Source organism: Papilio polytes, unplaced genomic scaffold (assembly GCF_000836215.1).
Source record: "Papilio polytes unplaced genomic scaffold, Ppol_1.0 DF824191.1, whole genome shotgun sequence".
Classification (NCBI taxonomy): Eukaryota; Metazoa; Arthropoda; class Insecta; order Lepidoptera; family Papilionidae; genus Papilio; species Papilio polytes.
Window position 1 is genome coordinate 3,537,156 of NW_013525013.1, and position 17,004 is coordinate 3,554,159.

At 37.9% G+C, this 17,004-nt stretch overlaps 1 protein-coding gene across 17 annotated transcripts; it reads left to right on the forward strand.

Moving 5' to 3' along the window:
* Nucleotides 1–1,920: 1,920 nt before the first annotated feature.
* LOC106110817 (zinc finger protein 271) lies at nucleotides 1,921–15,428 on the forward strand. Of its 17 annotated transcripts, none has more exons than XM_013292723.1 (22): nucleotides 1,922–2,145; nucleotides 3,993–4,170; nucleotides 4,462–4,654; nucleotides 4,901–4,966; nucleotides 5,064–5,153; nucleotides 5,266–5,349; nucleotides 5,899–6,043; nucleotides 7,249–7,359; nucleotides 7,471–7,581; nucleotides 7,754–7,864; nucleotides 7,989–8,099; nucleotides 8,610–8,693; nucleotides 9,320–9,403; nucleotides 9,657–9,827; nucleotides 9,946–10,116; nucleotides 10,229–10,399; nucleotides 10,901–10,970; nucleotides 11,143–11,304; nucleotides 11,735–11,854; nucleotides 12,377–12,483; nucleotides 12,965–13,044; nucleotides 13,732–15,428. In XM_013292723.1, the coding sequence occupies exons 2-21, from the start codon at nucleotides 4,136–4,138 to the stop codon at nucleotides 13,030–13,032; spliced, it is 2,265 nt and encodes a 754-aa protein (XP_013148177.1). In that variant the 5' UTR covers nucleotides 1,922–2,145; nucleotides 3,993–4,135; the 3' UTR covers nucleotides 13,033–13,044; nucleotides 13,732–15,428. The 17 variants fall into 17 exon arrangements, with proteins under 17 accessions (XP_013148189.1, XP_013148177.1, XP_013148178.1 ...); XM_013292724.1 differs by having other exon boundaries at nucleotides 3,996–4,170; XM_013292726.1 differs by lacking the exon at nucleotides 8,610–8,693 and having other exon boundaries at nucleotides 1,923–2,145.
* Nucleotides 15,429–17,004: the final 1,576 nt, after the last annotated feature.

A 17,004-nucleotide genomic window follows, 5' to 3' on the forward strand; every position in this document is an offset into this window, starting at 1 on the left:
TAAGACACAAATACTTGCAACAATTGAGAGAAGATTTTAGAAAGAGATTTAAATATGAGTATTTATCGCAGTTGATTGCTAGAGGAAAAGATAGTCTATAGGAGTTTAAAAAAAAGCATTTTGTAAATGGTAATAGATATGATGATTTATGTTGATGATATGTATTGAAGAAAAAGAATAATAGGACCCGGTGTAAAGTTTATGTTTAAAATGAACTGCATGTAAATATTATTAATTTTTTTAACTCACAGAATGCTTTATTTCAATATTTCAAACTGAGGTGTAACTTATTTCCTTAAAGTTGGGAAACTCTAAGTGGTGAAAACACTGTTTTGAAATGTCAATGCATAAACAATAAACAAGTCAAGAACTGAATATAGCATAGATAGCAATAATTCATTTTACGCATTATAATTTTTATAAAACGTGACCAATGCTAAAGCAAATGACTTAATTTTAAACATAGGTTACAATAATAAATAAAAAATGAATATTTTTTTTCCATGCATTAAATATTTTTTTAACCAAAAAGCTTGCAGTTTGCAGTTACGACCAATAGATGGCATTTATTAGCAAAAAAAAAGGAAACAATAGCTCCCGCGGGAGTATTTAAATTCTTAATTTAAATGGCATATTATCCAAGTATTCTGTGGGGGTAAAATCTAATTTGTGAACTTCAAGCTGTTTCTAGATATACACCAGTCCATACAGTCCCCTTATAAGGTGTCCGAAACGAATCTAGACTCTATGTTTACAGGTATTGTCATGTATGTTAGGCATTGGGAAAAATCAGGCCATGGAAGGGCACGACAAGGCCGCCAGGCCGCCAGAATTACTTTCAGATTTCAGATATTAATCTAAATGTGTATCTACGAAATGCTCTAAAAGTAATATGGCTTATACGTAGACAGACCAATAGATACAGAAACAGAAAATAGATAAAGCCAGCGATGAACATCATGGCATCCGGTCCCCAGATCGCAAAAAACCAAAGGTGTAAAAAATAAGCAGTTACAACGCATAGACGTCTTAAATAATTATACGTATACTAATAAGAATGTGAAAGTGTTATAGAACAATTATTGTTACACGCAACTCATGTTAAAACATTATTAGGCTATGATATTAATATAACTTATTAATACCTTATTACTTAGAAGTTAACATTAGTAGAAATGCAATCCGGTGTATTCCTGATTACTATTCTATTAATAGATATGTTTAAACAATGATACTGATAATAATGCTCACGCGTAAATGCATATCATATAGGCACTGTAATGTTCCAGTTAAATGTCTCATCCTTTTTTTTTTATAAAATTTCACAAACTTAGATTAATTACATATTGTGTTTTGCCTAAATTGGGTGGGATTAAGTCATACTTTGACTTATGTTTACTGAAGCCCTTATCTACATTTTCAGGTTTAAATATTTTAAAGTACCTACTTACTAAAGTTACTACCGTCAGTCACTTAGATCCAATCTAAACATTGTGCTTAGTAGCCCTGTAGTGAATTTTATTTAGAGAGAGAAAAAGTCTTAAATTACTTTACATATTATCTTGTTGTAAAAGCAAGAGAACTGATAGTTTTATATTTAAACAAATGGAAGATAACACAAAGAGTAAGAGATTATTGAAGTTTCAGAAAAGACATCGCTGTCCGGTTTGTAATATAAGCACAAATTCTGATAGTCAATTCGATCAACATTTGGAAGGCTTTCGTCACCGACATAAAAACATAATTATGTGTAATATACAACACAGAAAACCAGAAAATTACGATTACGATTCGCGGTTTTATGTACCGGCTTTTATTCTCGTTTTTATAACCACCTACTTCTATTGTTATATAATAGTAAAATTAATGTTGTAAATGATAATGTTAGCAAATTATCATAATTCATGGCCATTAAAGTACCTTAAATTTCGCGCCACAATTTTAATTGGCGGAGAAGTCGTCCCCAAGCGTTCACGGCTTCTATGCGCACGAACGAACGCGCAGAACAATGAGGTAGCAGCCATTTTATGTCGGTGTCTAAGAAAAACATAATTCGAATGGCCAATCTTAACGAAATTGTGTAATTAGTGCTCTAATTTATGTGTTTCTGCACAAGCCACCGTTATTAGGTGTTTCTATACTAATGTGAGTAAAATTGAAGTTTTGCTATACATAACGTTAGACAATAAGTATAATGAAACTTAATTTTGCATGTAAATTGAAATTGTAATTAAAAATATGAAATCTATAACTTGTCCCCTCCAAAAAGTATATAATGTGTTAGTATAATCGGCGGATGTACGTATGTATCAGTTCGCGTTGTTTGTTTACAGAAATTAATCTATCTAAGCGATTGCAAAGTGCGTTTTGCACATTTAATTTTACGCTCGGAATATGACATAACTTTCATTACTAACAGTCCAAAAAACCTTTGATATTTGTATTGTTTATATTAGTCTTATTGGTGATTTAATACTGGTTCCGTAACTACCGGCGACGCGCAGCCTCTCTTGTATGTTGACGACAAAATTCAATAACGAATTGGCCATTTTATTGATGGCCGGGGGGGAGGTTGGGTGGAGACAGTCCGACAGATTCGGCCATTTAATTTTGAGGAAATAAACCTTTTTTGATCGTTTTTGTTTACATTTGCGTTCGCTAACAAATTTCAATACTAATAGTAACATGTATCAATAAAGACTTTCACTTAATAAAACAGGAATCAGACATTACTTGATTCAAATTTCCCTTTCTTTTATCAATACATTGTTAAATACAGTCAATGGCCTTTTAAATGAGTTTTAATTAGAATGAACAATTTATTTTCTACAATAAATTAGTTCTATTCATGCAAAAACAAACAGTGAATAGAGAAATATTAATTTTAACCATCTTAAAATGACTGAAAAGTGTTAATAGATTCAATATGCACTTGTTTTGCTTTTTGTAAACAAAAAGTTCTTATTAGGATAATATGTTCATCCTATATGAGTGTTACTGCTGTATTTTGTTTTATAAATTTAGTTTAAGTGTTTTAACTATAAAAATATAGATTGAAAAGTTGCATGTCTTATTTATATTCTTTAGCAAAGCTTTACATAAAAAAAATATAACCGCATGTGAGTTTGTAAGAATGTATGTAATTGTTATTAATAGCCACAATAAAGTAGATTTAATATAATTGTTAAATTAAATTACGAAATAAAACACACATTAACTTAATTCTTACATTATTTTGTGCAAAATAAATCTTATAAGATTGTGTATTGTGGAGGTTTTATCTTAGTCACTAACTTAATCCTAGTCCTCTCCTTTATATATCCTTTTCTACAAAATAGAGAATGCAAAGTTTGGCCAAATCTGCTAATTTAATTACTAAAATAATGTCCTAAGTATCTATTATCTTAGTTGGAATTGTTAGAAGAATTTCAGCGAATTATTTAAATAATCTGCCAATATTAAACTTAAAAAGAAATTCAACTACATTAGAAAAATGTTCTGAGGGCAAGTATTCTCAAGTGCGTTTGAGGTACCAAAAACACTGTTTATTTAATTATATTACATCAGAAAAATATTCTTGAAGAAAGTGGTATATCAATATAAAATCATACTTGGACTATCATAGGAATTACTAATTTCAATACGGCTTCTTTGTTTTTAAACTTGTTACAAGTGTTGTATAGATACAATTAGTAAGCTGGAATGTTGTGTATGTTTAAAACTGATCTAAAATAAAATAAAACAATCCAATAAGAATAATTCCATAGTTCCGGCCAAATTGTGCCGGGGGAAAAAATCTGTTTACATGCTATATCTAAATATTAGTAGACTAATTGCATAACACTTTGATTACCTAAAAAATTTAAAACCACTTATGCTTTGGAACAACATTTTGACCGAAAACATGGAATTACTCCCATACAACAACATTCATTAACATATGTTATTTAATTAATTGTAATATTAATATATATTCGTTTTTGTTTATCAAGTAGGTGGAAGGAGTTAAGAATGGGGGAGAGTAAAATAGTCCACCATTAGTTTCCCGGCGCACTGGGGCGTGGGCGTTGGGGGCGTGGCGCGGGGCGTGGGGGTCCCCGTGCCGCCCCCCAGCGACCTACTCGCCACTATCTCCATGTTCGAACAACAGATCAAAGCTGAACCCATGAGGTAACTATTGTGCACCAATTAACTTCAACTTTTAGAACTGAAACAAATATTAAACTTAACATGGATAGATGTTGAAATTTTAATAAAATGAGTATAAGTTGCCCTTATTATTTAAAATGCTGTTTCATTATTCAGATTTTATAAGAGATATGATCTTCTGAAAGGTAGATTGTTTTGATAGTTAAAGCAACATTCTTTATCAAGTCTCCAAACATTTAGTTAACCAATATTTCTGATTCAAGATAATTGTAGATTAAATGTACATTTTCTTAATAATGATTGTATTTTCAGCTTCTACACCCCCCATTCACATCACTCAGGACCCCCTACGATAATGCGTTCAGATTCAAATCATGGTGTGATCAACATGAACCAGCATCATCATCAGGAAGATTCCAAAGACAGTCTCATCATTCAGCAACAAGTACAACACCAGGACATGCTGGACCAGCACCAGCAACAGGACTTGCAACAAGATGATGAGGCAAGTATACCAGATATCATTTCATCTAAATTTACTTTGACTCAGAATATGATTTGAGTATGAATTAGTTAGGTAGAAAACCCAATTGCCCGCTCAAAATCTGGCTTATCAATATTATGTACTATTTTTTTATTTTTTTTAATATTAATGCTATAATTTAGAAACAAAATTCAATATAGGTGAAAGAAATACCTAATATTGCCTTCTACTACGATTAGAAATTATAATATCTTCTTTTTATTACAGTTGAGCTTTAAAGGTATGGACGATGATGGTGTTGATATGGATTTGGATGGTCGACAATGTTCACAGGTATACACAACATTTTACAAAAGTCATAAAATTATTTTATATTTAAATAATAGTATGTTAAAAAAACAAATGTTTTATGATAAATGTTTTTTTGTAGGGGATGGGTGTGGACATGGATTCCGTTCAAACTAAAATGGAGGTGACCAATGGTGGACAATTACCAAGATCTAAACCTCAAGCCTGTAAGGTAAAAATACTTAATTTCACAAAAGCACAAAAAAATTGAAGTTTTCAACGGAACACATATAATTAAGAGATTTTTAGTATGAAAATTTTAATATCTATGTTATTGTTTCCAGGTTTGTGGCAAAGTTTTGTCATCAGCATCTTCATATTACGTTCATATGAAACTTCACTCTGGAAATAAACCTTTTCAGTGTACGGTAAGTTTGAAACATTTGTTCCATATTTCTACTTTTGATGACAGGAACAACCATTATGCAATACTAAAATGTTCCAAATGTTTATGGTATTGGAATGCTATGAAAGGAATGCATTGCAAGGAACAAGGACATTATTTGTGATTGTGGAGGAACACTTTTACTGGTGCTAATGGCAATGGTGTTTCTCCATTCCTTAGAGATTAACCAAGAGACGGTTGGATTATGTGAATTTAGACATTATCAAGAAAGGAATGATGACTGATATTATGGATGATAGAGTACTGTGGAAGTCGGAAAACCTGTTGTGCCAACCCTACCCTAGGATAAGAAGGAAGATGATGACTAAAATGCTCCAAATCTATACTAATTTTATAAAGAGAAAAATTTAATTTTTGTATGTATTGAGATAACTCAAAAACTACTGCACCGATTTCAAAAATTCTTTCACCATTAAAAAGCTACGTTATCAGTAACTAAGTTAGGCTATATTTTTTATTTCAAAGTAGCGAAGTCGCGGGCGAAAGCTAGTTTATTGTCGTGTATTGTCAGGTTTGCGACGCGGCGTTCTGCCGCAAGCCGTACCTGGAGGTACACATGCGCACGCACACGGGCGAGCGGCCCTTCCAATGCGACCTCTGCCTCAAGCGCTTCACGCAGAAGTCTAGCCTCAACACGCACAAGCGCGTACACACGGGTCAGTACACACACTTTCACCCCACAGGTACCTGTACCTGTCCTGACAGGGGTCGGCAACCTGTAACCAACCCCCACAGGCATCGCCTTGGACTTATACTTTGTCATCTTGGACCCATTTTAGTCCCTAAACAAACGTTTTTTTAACTTTTTCAGCTTGTTCGATGATTTTATTTTCTAAAAAGTATGTTGTAACTTTAGATTGATCCAAGTCAAGGTTGCCGATCCCTGTTACAGAAGCTAGATTGGCCCTCTTGACAGTGTTTTTGAGTTGAAATGGTAAAACTTAAATAGTGTAATAGTGGTTTCTTGTATAGGTCAATGCAAAAATGAGAGGCAATTAGTTTTTATACTTAAAATAAAGTTTAGGTAAATTGTTTTTAAAATTCCATGTTACTTGTTGGCAATGTGATTTCCATATGAAGATATTTCACCTAATTAAAGATAGATATGAAGTTGTTTAAACTAAAGTTTTATGGAAGTTGTAACACTTATTCTTATTAAGTTATTGCCATATTTTACATTAAAATTTCCGTGTTCTTACCATGAGGGGATGAAAAACATAATTTTAATTGATTTCATTTTATATTTCTGGTTAAGTCAACCTCCTCCTGTTACCGCGGTTCGCGTAATTTTTTTCTTTCGTCCATACTTGATAACGCCCTGATTTAACTAAGTATTTATTTAAAAAAAAAATTGAATAATGCTATTTTATTTTTGCTACATGATTATTTATATTTTTAGAATATTGCTTTATGTTTTTATGATAATCCTATTAAAATAATTTTGATTGAATATTGAAGTGTTAGGTACATTGTTATTAATGTACTTGAATCGTATATAAACATTAGAATACCCTTTCCTACTTCCGAAGTAAAGGCCTCTGGACGGAGCTTTAATAGTAGTATTAACATAGCATGTAATTATATTTTATATATCAGGCATGACATTCGTAAGCACGACACCGGTGCAAAATATATTCAGGATAGTTAAATACATATGCTTAACACAGAATTGTGAATAGTTTTTGAGTTGTGTCAAGTAGAAGTCGCTATAAAGTATCAGGGCGTGAGGAAGGGTTCATAGGTGAGTGGTAAACAGGGGGAGGGCGGGGCCGGTGGTGGGCATGTAGTGGGCGGAGCGACCACCGCCGCCCCCGCGGGCTTACAGTCGCGAGGTAACGTGTGGCGTGTGGCCTGGCTTCAGATGAGCACATGCGCGCGTTGTTGGCGAACGAGCGGCCCCACAAGTGCGAACTCTGTCAGATGCGCTTCACGCAGAGCTCCAGCCTCAACCGACACAAGAAAATACACACGGGTGGGTTGCACCTTCCACACCGCCCACAGGCCTATCTTACACTATTCATTACCTTCCGGCTCTTTGTAACTTCACATTGGTGTATCTGACGTGTTCGATGGTTTCGTTCAGAGGAACACAAACGCGCGCTGCTGGCTAAGGACCGCCCCTACCAGTGCGGCGTCTGCTTTGTGCGATTCACCCAGAAATCGAGTTTGGGCCGGCACGGGAAAATACATACCGGTGGGTTTCTACCTATACAAACTGCATATTAACTGCGCGACCTAAACCGTGCTCCGACGTAGCCTACCTCCCCCTGAGTGCGAGTGTGAATGCGTAGGAACTAATTAGGTCTAATGGAATTGTGTGTTGAGAGAATGCCGTAATGATATATCGAAAATCGTATACCTTATAGAGGAGCACAGACGAGCCCTGTTAGAGAAAGTGCGGCCGTACCAGTGCCACATCTGTTTTATGCGCTTCACACAGAAATCCAGCCTCGGCCGACACGGAAAGATACATACCGGTAGGCAACTTGCCCTAAACTCCTTAGTAGTCAATGAATTTGTCAGCAATAGTGAACGTAGGCACAGGTCAGTGGGCTTGGCGTGTGCGCGACCGTTTATGTAGCTTTGTATTGGTATTTCTAGAGGAGCACATCCAATCGCTGATCAACAAAGTGCGCCCCTATCAGTGCGACATCTGTGACAAGTGGTTCACGCAGAAGTCCAGCCTGGGCACTCATAAACGCATACACACCGGTGGGTCCCCTCTTCATTCTTTTTATTATTCATTCGGGTTCCAAGTCACAATTCAAACATGTATCTTAGATCATAGTATATTTTGGATTATTCATTCTTTTACATTGTTGCTGTTGTGGCTTCGATACCTTATTTGTGAATAGTTTTAAAGGGCTCCCAACTATCGCGTTCATGTTTTGTTACGATTAGCGATTCGGAAGTGTTTTTAATGTTTTATTTTAATAAAGCTCGTCGCGTGTAAAAGCGGTTGTTATTTTCCAATAGGGGTTGCACACGCTCAAAAACTATTCACAAACATTTACAGTATAAGCATGTGTACGTTGTGAGACTTTCCGTTGAAGTAGGCCAGTTTTATTTTGATGGACAAGTAAGATGAATTCCCTCATGGTAGCGTGTGGCGCGAGTGCGAGAGAGAGGTCGGAGCAGAGCAGCAGGTCGAGTGCGGTGCGAGTATTATTTGTCCATCGTGGTTTTGTTTTGTTTCTCTGTCCCCGCGCGGGCGCGGCGCAGGCGAGCGGCCGTTCCAGTGCACCGTCTGCCTCAAGTCCTTCACGCAGAAGTGCGCGCTCAATTTGCACGAAAAGATACATACGGGTTAGTAGCCCACATATATTTATACACTGCGACACTCCTTCCGGTGCGGTAGCGTCGACCTGCGCGTCCTCACGCGACTCATACATTCTCATTTAGCGTCATGCTTCTGTCCTACTTTTCCGTTGCTCGCCTAACCCGTTGATTTACGTTCCCTATATTCGATAGCTTGCCATCTCGATGCTTCCCACTAACATCTCGACCGTACAGTAACTCCTTAGAATGCGCGCTTTACCGACTTCTGCACTCGCCCGCAACCCTCTATCATTCTCAACTGCCGGTCATACTCATTTTTATGTAGCGATTCGATGTTTTTTAATGCACCATTACTTTGAATTCATCTTTTCTCTTCATTAATATTAATAATATCACAAAAGCGGTAATGCAATCGCCGCTATGACGCACCGATTGGCGCCTCAGTATCCGATTAGTGTCAAAATTGCGGGTCGCGTATTCGCGGGGCGAGGGGGAATCGGCCGGTAGGCGGGCGGTCTAGCGTCGGCGACGTGCGTTACTCGCTTTTGTGTGTGCACTGGGCGCAGTGCAAGGGCGTCCTTACACGTGCGGGCAATGCCCGGCGGCCTTCGCACGCCGCCCCTACCTGGACTCTCACATGCGCACGCACACAGGCGAGCGGCCCTATCAGTGCGACGCCTGTCTCAAGCGCTTCACGCAGAAGTCCAGCCTCAATATACATAAACGGACGCACACAGGTGGGTCTCAGCCGGCCGGACTGGCGCCCGCCCGCCCCCTACCGCCCCACACCCACGTATGTTTGTCTCTCTCTTCTCCAATCTCTCTTCGGCGGTCGCCTCGTTGATAGTCGCGCGGGGCCGATGCGAGGTTTGGAGGTGAGTACGCGGCGAGCGGCGAGCGGCGACCAGTCCGCGCCGCATCTGCGTAGTGCGAGGGCGAGTAGCGCCCTTGCGGGCTCGCCGCTGCTATAATGTATGTGTTGGGCACCAGTCCAGGGCAGACCGTTCCAGTGCCTGTCGTGCCCCGCCGCCTTCACCTGCAAGCAATACCTGGAGATACACACGCGCACACACACCGGCGAGCGACCGTATCAGTGCGACATCTGCCTGAAGCGCTTCACGCAGAAGTCCAGTCTCAACATCCACAAACGAACGCATTCAGGTACGTCGCCGCTCGACGCTAGGGACGGATGTACGCTATGTGGGCTGCTAGGTCGCGGGGCGGGCCGCCTCCGCCGGCGCGCGCCCCTCCCGCCCCTCTAACACCCCGCCCTCCACAGTGCAGGGTCGGCCCTTCCAGTGCCTGCAGTGCCCCGCCGCCTTCACCTGCAAGCAGTACCTCGAGATACACAACCGCACGCACACCGGCGAGCGACCCTACCAGTGCGACGTTTGCCTCAAGAGATTCGCTCAAAAGTCAACACTCAATATACACAAACGAACGCACACAGGTACCGTACTTCCACTGTAATCAATGTTAATACGAAAGTTGTCGGTGCCACATGTTAGGATCTAAGTAAATATGTACGAGATTAGTGTGTAACGGAGGGTGTGTGTGGCCAGTGCAAGGGCGGCCGTATCAGTGCACGGAGTGCCCCGCCGCCTTCACGTGCAAGCCCTACCTGGAGATTCACACGCGCACGCACACCGGCGAGCGCCCCTTCCAGTGCGACGTCTGTTACAAACGCTTCACGCAGAAATCCACGCTCAACATTCACAAGCGCCTTCACACCGGTATGCCCATCGTCATCGGCCTCTAATAGATTGTGCAAAAAATTTGTAATAGTACAGGGCCTTGTGATTAAACTTTTATCACCTATATGTAAAATTGCTTTAGACTAAAAAATATTAGGTCCTGTACTTTTGCCGTCGCTTTTCACTAAAGTTTTATTCGCGATTATGTGTGATTTAACGCACTGACGTTTTGCGCAGAAGACGGCAAACTGCGATAACACAAATGTTTTTATTTTTAGACACAATGATGTGGCACCGACAACTATGTGATTTATCATGTTTTATCATGCGCTACATCATCTCAGTTTTAGTACCATTTTATTTCATATAATTAATTGATTTCAGATCATACTGTCTCATTGCATCTTGCCGTCTTTATAAATTATTTGCTTTCCATCATACTTTTTTTATTTCAATTAATTCATTACCTACTATTCCCTATTTTATTCTCCGCCTATAACATAAATATGTTCACGTTAATAGTAGTTTTTTTTTGTTCAGGTGAACGTCCATACGCATGTGATATATGTCAGAAACGATTTGCTGTGAAGAGTTATGTAACAGCGCATAGGTAAGATACTCTCCTTAGTGCTTTATATTCAATTAGAATTACTGATTTTAGAGAGATCATTGGTAAACCGGAATACGACTACCGTTTAATAGTTTCTTTTAACTAACGCCCAAGATACCCTTAGCCTCCTAGATGGCGGTGTGAGCAACTTTAATATGAGTGTGGTGTTCAGATGGTCGCACGTGGCGGACAAGCCGCTGAACTGCGAGCGCTGCTCGCTCACCTTCACCTCCAAGTCGCAGTTCGCGCTGCACATCCGCACGCACTCCGCCGCCGCCTGCTACGAGTGCAGCGTCTGCGGACGCACCTTCGTGCGCGACAGCTATCTCATACGGTCCGTGTACTCTACTGGCTACTGCCATCTACTGCCATCTACTGCCTCAAAGTGTACAGTCAAGGAAAACCACAGTGTTACATTTATACTCCGCTTCTTAAAAAACACCAATTAAGTATTAGGGAGGACATACGACAGGGTAATAAAAAGCAAACCTTTTTTTTCGTACAGTCACATTTAATAGCTACTGGGTTATTGTTCAGCGTCATCCTCTGAATGTGTGCAAAAGTACAAACTGTAGCTGTTAACTTGAAACACTGCCAGATTTCCTAACTGTACATGTTTGAAATAAGAGACTGTTTCTCATTTTTAATCAAGGCTTAGAATAAGACAAGTAGTGGGATAGATTAGAAGAAAAAGGGAAGAAGAATAATTTTGCTTTAAATATATCTATGAATTATAATAGTTAAACATTGTAATTTATGTCCAGGCATCACAACCGCGTGCACCGCGACAACCACAGCAACATGTCGGCGAACAGCATCGGCAACATGGCCGCCAACGCCAACAACTCTAACAATTTCGACACTTCCGGCGTTTGTGACTTAAGGTAACGCAAACATTTTATTTATAATATAAGTTGACAGATCTACGAGCGGCTGAATTCGCCGAAAAAACGAAGCGATCCCTTCCCATATACAACATTTGCGATTTCAGGTAACGGACAAGAAGTCGTACATAAAGCGGATATTTCCCCTTTGCGTCTCTTCCACCGTCAAATCCTTCCCATACTTTCCATGTAAGAAAATGGTGGGAAAGGAAAGGGGCTAATATCAGCTCTCCCTTTTCTATTAAACATTGTTCGATAATAACTTAATGCAAGAAAAACTTACTCTACGTCTAGAAGATGAATGAGAAGCTATCGACTAATTTAAAATTTTGAATCTTCGGTCGGCCGTTCACAAAATCCAAATAATTTTAATACTAACCAAATTTAGCCATTTTACCAACCAAAATTTAGGCCTAAATACTACGATGAGAGTTTTAAGTAACGATTTATGAATGCATCATATTATAGTGATAAATAACAATTACGAATACGATTACATATTAAATAATGTATTTTGTTCAGTTTCGTGCCGATGGTGAACCGCTACATGACGTCGCAGGGCACGCAGGTGTCGATGCAGGACTCCAGCAAGATGTCCGCCATGTCGCCGCAGTCCATCGCCTCCATATGTAAATTACATTTATATATCTTAACATTCACTTACATTGAACTCTTAGTCGATTAACTAATTTTACTAATTACTCTTTATAGTTGCCAAACGATTTTGGACTCAAAACTATCGAGGGTTTTATAAATATAGGTTTAGGGAGCTACCTTATATGTCATTTTTACATTTTTTTTACATATTTCAATTCTCTAAACTCTAGTTAAAATTTAAATTTAAATTCAAATCTAATATCCAAATCACATTTTAAATGTCACAAATTTTCAAGCCTAATTTTAAAAAAATACAATTATAACCATTTATTTTTATAAGAGTAAGAACATTTAAAATACAATAAAAATTGAAATAAAATGCTCAATAAACTGTCCATAGGCGTGGCTAGGGGAGGGTAGGGACAATGCCTCTCCATCCCCTACCCTGACGTCAATGCCAGTTGGAATGTGTTTAGCAAGATTTATGTATGTATAATGTATATTTTGTGTCAGCGTCGCCCCCTCCCCCGCACACGCCGACCCCGCAGCCCATGTCCGTGCAGATGCGCCTCGCCGACTGATGGGCCAGATAGGTGAGCAGCAACCCACAAATTTACAACAATTTCTTACAAATAAAGATCTAAAATTCGTACTTTATTATGTTATGCGAAAGTTTGGATGAATGGATGTTTATTACTACGTATAAAGGCTTAACAGATCTTGGATGAAATTTATCACTTATTTAGATTATAATTTGGGAAAATGTATAAGTTACTTAGTTTTTTTGGATTCTAAGAGGATAAAGTCGCAGGCAAAAGCTTATTAGTAAATAAATGTTGACCACTGTGGTCGTAATTACGATACTGTTTTATTATATTTTAACAAGCTTTCGTCCGCGACACCGCGCGTGCCGAAGTAAATGTAATTAATTAGTAGTCTGTCTTCTTCCAAACTATCCTTTACATGTATGCCAAATTTCATCGAGATCCGTCCAGCTGTATAGACTACAAACTCTAACATCTAAACTTTCACATTTATGTTAGGTTTATTATAGCCATTTATATATATCTTGTTAATATTATAAATGCGAAAGTTTAGATGGATGGATGTTTGTTAGAGTTTGTAGCCTAAACCGCTGAACGGATCTCAATGAAATTTGGTATAGATGTAGAGGATAGTCTGGAAGAACACATGGGCTAATCGCTTTTGTTTTTTTTTAATTCCACGTGAACGGAGTCGCGGGCGAAAGCTAGCAAGATATAAATGTGAATATTTGTCAGGTGTGGAGCAGCTTGCAGTGCAGCAGCCGGCAGCCGCCAGGAGCAGCTACGAGACATCGCGGGACGCATTCAGCGCAGACTTTACATCTTTATACAAAAACCTTTATTTTTTATTGAGTTATTTATTTAAAAATAGTTGTGAAGTGCGGAATGTTCTGGAAGCGGCGGTCGCGGTGCCGCCTATTATAGTGATCGTATTCGCAACTGTGATTTATCACCATCACTCGATGGCATTCATAAATCGTTACTTAAAACTCTCATCGTAGTATTTAGGCCTAAATTTTTGATCTCATATTCTAATTTGCTTAGTATTAAAAAATTATTTGGATTTCGTGAACGACCGACAGGAGGTTCAAAATTCTAAATTCGTCGATAGCTTCTCATTCATGTTGTAGGCGTAGAGTAAACGATATCTTATAGCGATGCTTTAACTTAGTGTGTCATGTAACGGAGTTCACTAATTTTGTACGTCTTGTTACCGTTTAAAAGTGAAAATATTTTCAATGCGGGCTCGTAGGTATAAACTCCTATATAATCAATAAGAATGCTTTAATATTAATCAGATAACGAAGGAATAATAATTAACAAGTACAAAACCATTGTGCGGCGTCCGAGGCGATAACGAAGGCTTCACAAAATTAACTTTAATATGATGTTTATTGGAGTAATCCAGAGAAGTGCCTGTTGCAACGTAAAATTGGCAATATTTTAGTAAGTGTGTTACTTTCATGGGGTCCCTGACCTCTGTCTTCTCGTGTGGCAATAAGATAGACCTGTGACATTTTTGATATCACTTCTGCCTTGTATACATAGAGCGTATAATTTGTGAAGCTTCTTACTGAACTTTGTGTGCCTTCTAGCGGATAGCGACGTTACGCGATAACATTCGATCACTGACCTCTATAAATGGATAGGCTATAAGATCTTTACAATGTTGGCGCTGGCGGTCGCTTTTGGTGGCTGTGATGAGAATTAGAACTAATAAACATAGAATTAACTGTTATTAATATCATCAGGGGTATTTTAATTGGAATGAAGCAATAGCTGCCACTTTATACCTATCTATTTATACAGACCGGTATTCGATATACATCTCCCCTAACTTTTGTTACATCTCTAATGTTTTGTAAGACGGTGACATATTATTAAGAGGCCGGTGGAAATAGCATTTGATGCCTTCGATTCGTGGTTTCTGACAGTACTTTACCGCTGTACAATCAAGTACAATTTATGTATAGGAAACGGGAAATCATTTGTAAAATTGTAAACAACTTTCTTTACCTAACCGTAATATCAGAATTTCGATGTCCCCGTCTTACAAATATTATTCCAAGAAGCAATCGTTTTCATAAGTAGAGTGTCGGATAGCGTGTAATGTAGTGTTAGCGCTGTAGTCTTCCACAGTATGAGCTGCCACGGAGCAGCTACGGGGTTCCTTGTAGGGATGGTTGCTACTGAATCATCCGATTGATATCGGTATTTTAAAATCGATAATACGATACCGATATTTTATAAGCAGTGCTTAAATATCGATGTATTAAAATCGATACTCTTGAAGCTTTCGAATTTAAGAATGCACTCTTATTTTAATTTGGTGAAATTTCAGTCTGTTGTATAGTATAGCTATTTTATTTCCGTCTATTCATTTTAAATAGAGCTTATTTTCTATTTTTATTTATTACAATATTTTATTACTACATAACGGATAATGAATAGAATTTAAATAGTTGCTTGATTAAAATATTTTATTGTTTTCAAAATTTTTGAATTCTTTGCAGTATCAGTAGTGGTTATGAGATATATTTTTTGTGATGTTCGATGCAAATCAAAGTGGGAATCGATATGTTAGCAAGGATGATGGTCGATCATCCCTAGTTCCTTATGGTTTGCCATTATTGATATCAAAGATAGATTGGTGCCATTTGTATGTAAAGGATGCGGTAGTGTAAGTTTAGTTAAGTTTGCTGGTCAGGGTAGGGTTGCAAGTTGATTATTGTAGGGAACTCAGTCTCATATGTTTATTGCGAAAAGCACTTTTTGAATTCGCCGTTTTCTTTATATCTTTTTATATGACTATATTGTTTTGTTTCCGAATGTGTTATTGTTTTTTCTATGACATTTTATTTCATCCGCGATGTTGTGTGCGTGTCCATTTGCTGCGGGCGGAAAGTGTGTAAATATTGCTAGGGACTATTTATTCGATTGAAGTTAAAGTCGATTCGATATCGATAGTAGATAGCGCGATACGAATGCGCGTCCCTAAAGCGGCGCGAGAGATATCGGAACTGAAGTGAACATAAATTGGAATTAATCATAGAGTATTTAGCGCAGATGTATACTTTGGGTAAAAAGTCGAAATTTCCTTGTAGATATACACGATTATGATAATAATTAATAAGTATACATATGAATGTTGTTTGATAGTCCTCAATATTTTTTTATATTTTGATAGTTCTGTATTTGAAGAAAATAAACACGAGAAAATAGGCCAATATCTGATTTATAATTTAAATAAAGCTGTATGTACACGATAATATAAGGTCGAGACGAGGGATGCATTTAGCTGCCGACGCCGGCGACGTGCGCGCGGTACGAGACACTAGTGTTTAAAACATTTATCCGCGTCTTTGGAATTAACTCGTTCTTATTAAGTTTTTTCTACCAAGCCATTGAGAACAGTATTATTTAGAGAAACTAGAGAGAACTCTGTTTAATGAGTAGAATAATACAACTACCATTTTGTTAAGATCACCCTTGAAAAATTAACATATTTTGTCAATAGATGTAGCGACCGGCGGACTTTGTATTATCCATAGATGTTAATGGGAAATAGAAACACCAACATAGGAAACTAGTTACATATAAAATATATAGATGTATAGCATCGCGCCCGCTTCCCCTCTGCGGCCGGAGATACGCAATGCCTAGAATTAATATATTTTGTTGTTATATGTTCTCTATATAATTGTTTATTCTTGATTATTTTAACATTTATATCGCACGGCGCGGGGCGGGGAAGCGAGGGTCACTTGGTCCTATTTAATTACGAGATAAACTCCATGTATACCTCCTTACGTGAGGTCGTAGTGATAGTATATTTGGTAAAAGATTAGGACCCCTCCTTATAGCGATAAAGATATATGAATTGATTATAATAATTTTTTCAACCAACAAAATATAGGTAATTCATATATCTTTGTTGTCCAACTATTTTACATACCGATGTTAGTTACTATATTTAGAGTAATACTGTACTTTGGATTTACGTAATCG

Excerpts from the sequence above, each read along its gene's own strand:
- LOC106110817 (XM_013292723.1), top strand. The coding sequence starts at position 4,136 with ATGTTCGAACAACAGATCAAAGCTGAACCCATGAG. Across the intron at positions 8,694-9,319 it reads GCACGAAAAGATACATACGG|GCGAGCGGCCCTATCAGTGC; the intron begins GTTAGTAGCCCA and ends GCACGCACACAG. Across the intron at positions 9,828-9,945 it reads CCACAAACGAACGCATTCAG|TGCAGGGTCGGCCCTTCCAG; the intron begins GTACGTCGCCGC and ends CGCCCTCCACAG.